The 4,724-nt window shown below is 35.4% G+C and overlaps 1 protein-coding gene across 1 annotated transcript; it reads left to right on the top strand.

Moving 5' to 3' along the window:
- The first annotated feature begins 679 nt into the window (after window positions 1–679).
- On the top strand, window positions 680–2,576 carry LOC143540095 (uncharacterized). The gene is made up of 3 exons (XM_077033247.1): window positions 680–1,175; window positions 1,361–1,942; window positions 2,056–2,576. Exons 1-3 carry the CDS (start codon window positions 680–682, stop codon window positions 2,574–2,576), a joined length of 1,599 nt encoding a protein of 532 aa, XP_076889362.1.
- Window positions 2,577–4,724: the final 2,148 nt, after the last annotated feature.

The following is a 4,724-nucleotide window of genomic DNA, read 5'->3' on the forward strand; positions in this document are numbered from 1 at the left end:
CAGCTAAGGTTACTAGTTTATCACTTGGATCTCTAGTTAAGGTTAAAGACACCACACTTAAACCACCACCAATTGACACAAATAAAGATGAAATAGAGAGTGGTAGGTCAGATTTAGAGAGTTCAGAAGATGATGATTCTGATGATGAGTCATATAAATTTGATGATTTGGATGATGATGGATCTGAGAAAGATGATGATGAGTGGATAGGTTCAGTTGCTAAGTTACAAGAGGTGAATGAGAAAGATCTTGAAACAAAAAAGAAGTTACTTGAAGAGTGTCTAAAACAATCCGCTGATGCAATTAAAGAAGCATCTAGTAGTGCTGAAGATTCTGATGCTTATAGTGACACATCTGGAGAGAGTGAAGATGATGACATAAGAGGGAAGAAACAAAAAAAAATGTTCCAGATATAAGTGAAGAAACTAATTGGTCTAAGTTTAAATGGGTTGTTGGGATAAAGTTCCCCACTAGGGAAGCTTTCAAAGAAGCAGTTTCAAATTATGCTGTCACAAATGGTAGAAATGTTTACATTGCTACAAGTAACAAGAGTAGAGGGGGACGTGTAGGTGTCAAATGTGTGGAAGGGTGTCCATTTAGTCTATATTGTTCATTTCACAAGGGCAAGAGTAGCTATATGGTTAAGACTGTTAATAGTAAGCACAACTGTCAGAGAAACATGGTAAAGAATAAACAATTGACTGCTAAGTTTATAGCTAAAGACTTATTGCCTTTATTCAAAGCTAAACCTCTATGGAAAGGTAAAGAGATCCAGGATGCAGTTAAAGAGAAATATAAGGTTCTTATACATAAATGGTTGGCTTACAATGCCAAGCATTGTGCATTTAAGATGCTTCACGGGTCAATGAGGGAGCACTACAGTAAAATTGGGTCCTACTTGGCAGCTTTGAAACAAATAAATCCAACTTCAACCTTTAATTTGGTAACTGCTCCACCAGGGTTTAATACCCAGGACCCAGGTTCAAACTTGGAGACATTTTTTAGATTATTTGTGTGTTTTGATGGGGTGAAGAGGGGGTTTTTGGAAGGTTGTAGGAAGATTTTGTGTTTGGATGGTTGTTTTTTGAAGACCTTTTTAGGTGGTATGTTGTTGGTTGCAATTGGGAGATATGCTAATGATCAAATGTACCCTGTGGCATGGGCTGTTGTTGAAGGTGAGTCTAATGATAGTTGGGAATGGTTCATGGAAGAACTAAGAAAATGCCTAGATGTCCAAGATGGTGGAAAGGACTGGACACTTATCTCTGACCAACAAAAGGTATGACCTTACTTTGTTAATATCTAAGTTATAAGTTGTAAGTTCTAGATGTCTAAAGTTTCTCTATATTTATATGACAAGGATTAGTGAATGCTGTGTATTTGATTTGGAAAAATGCAGAGCATAGAAACTGTGCAAGGCACATCTTTGCAAATTGGAAAAAGAAGTTTAAGGGTAAAGAGTTAAAGACATATTATTGGCAGACATGTAGGGCTTATAATGAGCCTGACTTCAATGATGCTATCAAGGAGATGAGAGCAATATCAAATGATGCAGTGGATGATTTCATGAAACAGAATCCTAATTGCTTTGTAAGGTGCTTTCTTAAGGGTAATACATGTTGTGATGTCATAGTGAGTAACATGGCTGAGACTTTTAATGGAACCATAGTTGAGGCAAGAGCTATGCATATTATAGACATGTTAGAATCAATTAGGCTCACAACAATGACTAGGATAATTACTAAGCATTCTGAAATGTTAGCTGAAGATGTGGTTGTGTGCCCAAGGATACAAAAAAAACTTGATAGAGCAAAAAAGTGGGCCCATAAATGTGCAGTGTTCCCATCAGCATATAATGTGTTCCAAGTTAAAGATTTTGCTGATGATCTTGCTGTGGACTTGAATAACAGGATATGTTTATGTAGAAAGTGGGACTTAACAGGTATGTTAACTATCGTTCAATAATTCAATAATTAAGTTATTTATGACTGGTCTTCCAAAGGTGAATAACAAAGATTGTATTTACAGGTATACCATGTAAGCATGTGTGTTCAGTTGCTGGGTTTCTTAGAAGAAATGCTGAACAGTTTGTTAGTGATTGTTATCTTAAGGATACATATTTAAGATCAAATTCATACACTATTCCACCCTTGCCTAGCGAAAGGTATTGGCCAAAAGTTGATTATCCTTTGGACCCTCCTCCCATCAAAAGTCAACCTGGAAGACCAAAGACAAAAAGAAAGAAAGATCCCCATGAAGATCCTAAGAACCCATGTAAATTGATAAAACATGGAGGAGAAATGAGTTGCAGCAACTGCAAAGAAAGTGGTCATAACATTAGAACTTGTACAAAGCCTAAGACATCTAAGAATCAAGCCACATCAGAAACTGTTGCAAGGGGAAGGTCAACAAGGTCAACTCAAGCCACACTAGAAAGTCAACCAACACAGCAGTCAACAGGTTCTAAGAGGCCACGGAGGATGACAAACGAGTCAAGTCAACCAACACAACAATCAACAAGTTCTAAAAGGCCACGGGGAAACACAAAGGCCAAAGGCAAGGGGAAAGCTACTTGATGGTTTATGGTTAATATATGACAAGGATTATGTTGCAGACTTCTTAATGTTTAAGTAATGTATTTTGGAATGTTTAAGTATTTTAATGGTTAGCAATGTCAAAAACTTATGTTTAAGTAATGTTGCAGACTGGTTAATGTTAATGTTAATGTTGCAGACTTGTTATTATGCACAATCTGTTATGGGCATTTTGGTCATATTGTGGTCATATTGTTATTTTGGGCATTTTGGTCATATTGTGGTCATTTTGGTCAGTTTGGTCATATTGTGGTATTGGTCATATTTTGGTCAGTTTGGTCATATTGTGGTATTGGTCATATTGTTATTTTGGTCATATTATAGTCTGATATGCAATTTTGGTCATGCAGTTGACTTTATGCACAATCTGTTATGCAGACATGAGCACTAATGGTGGGTTTTATGTGCTCACAAAACACACAAACCAGTGTTTGCTTGCTTTGGTAGATTTTCTTTTTAGTTTCTATTTATTAAATGGTAGATTTTCTTTTTAGTTTCTAGGTGCTAAATGTTATGGGCATTATGGTAATTTTGAAGTCAAGTTTAGTCTGATATGCAATTTTGGTCATTTTGGTCATATTGTGAAGTTAATTTTGACCATTTTGTGCAGTAATGTTACATAACATGCTAACAATCAGTTCTTGATTTGGTTGCATAAAGTGTTACATTTTCTTGATTTTGGTTACCAACACATTGTTACAGATTATATGTACTTGATAGCAACAACATCCATTACAAATCAAGTCTATATATGGAGAACAACAACATCCATTAACATTAATACAAATTACATGAAATTGATAGCCAAGGGGTCCCAAGAAAACATCTTACATTCCACCATAGTGCTATGACAACAATTGCTAAACCTAAAACAACATTACTCTTCCAATTGGACCTTTTCAATGAGAGTTGAAGCTTCAAATTCTTGTTCTCTTCTTCCAACACCATGTTCTTTAGCTTTAAATTTTCTATTTGCATCTCTTGATCTCTTTTTGAACTGTATTCCTTTAAGAAGACATCAAAATCTTTTCTCCACATGAACATTTTGCAGTCTTGATTCTAGCCACAAAAGAAGAAGGAATTCATGTAATAAATTTAACTTGAAAATAGTAAACTAGACAATGTACTTACAGGCCATAAACGGCAGCCGTAGAATTCATCCCCATTTCGAGAACTTCTATGACCAGCAATCCTAGAAACTGCAATTAAATCGTGGTGGCAGTAGACATTGCCCTGTAAATCAATTTTAACAATTTTAGGGTTTCTCTTACTAGCAGATGTACAAGACGATGATGAACTCATTGCGCGTAGAGTGTGATTAGGATTAGGGCTTAGGAGTGAAATCGATTCAATGATTGAATTAGGGTTTTAATTTGGGGTTGTTCTTGATCGATTGGGTTCTCGATCGATTGGAGATATCGATTTGGGGATATGTATTAAGTTGTCATCTGCTGATATTATTATATATTCAAGGAGGAGAAGGGTTTTTTGTTATTAATATACACGCAGGCAGCCACGTCAACGTTTTTTAACACGTAGGATGGACACGTCATCTAAAACATAACGGAGTTAGTACTCGGTTAGTCGTGGACTAGTGGCAGACACGTGTGTGAAAGTTGGGACCGTTGGCAGTTAAAGTGATAGTTGGGACCAGTGCCGGCAAAAATGAAATACTTGGGACCAATAAAAACCAATAGTCCTATTGAAAAAAATGTATTAAAAACATCAAAATAATTTAATTTTAATAATTTATTTTTTGGTTAATGTATTTTATTGTTTAATTGATTTATTTTTAAAAATTATTCTTTTAAAATGTTTTTCTTTTCAAAAGTTACATTTTTTAAATGTTAGCCAATGAGCTTGTGGAAGACTAGACGAATAAGTAACGTTCACTAGTTGGATCATTGAATTGAACATGTTTTATCTTAACGCACTATCGTGCCTTCGAGTGAGTGTTCATGAGCGTTGGCCTTAGGTGAGGGTTTTCCCTGGATCGAGAGACAAGTGTATGTGTATCCTGATAGCCCGTTTAGAGGATTCGTTGGCCTAAAAAAATATTTTTTAAATGTTTAATGTATCAATTAAATACATACAAGACATAAAAACTAAATTTGTTATAAAAGTAATTTA

This window comes from Bidens hawaiensis, unplaced genomic scaffold (assembly GCF_021521415.1).
Source record: "Bidens hawaiensis isolate Kalapana, Puna unplaced genomic scaffold, B.hawaiensis_p1.1 tig00012136_1, whole genome shotgun sequence".
NCBI classification, from domain to species: Eukaryota; Viridiplantae; Streptophyta; class Magnoliopsida; order Asterales; family Asteraceae; genus Bidens; species Bidens hawaiensis.

What these genes read in the sequence shown, in the direction of transcription:
- LOC143540095 (XM_077033247.1), top strand. Translation starts at nt 680, where the DNA reads ATGGTAAAGAATAAACAATTGACTGCTAAGTTTATAGCTAAAGACTTA. An exon ending in GGCATGGGCTGTTGTTGAAG is followed by an intron (nt 1,176 to 1,360) that starts GTGAGTCTAATG and finishes TTATATGACAAG; the next exon opens with GATTAGTGAATGCTGTGTAT. An exon ending in TAGAAAGTGGGACTTAACAG is followed by an intron (nt 1,943 to 2,055) that starts GTATGTTAACTA and finishes ATGTGTGTTCAG; the next exon opens with TTGCTGGGTTTCTTAGAAGA.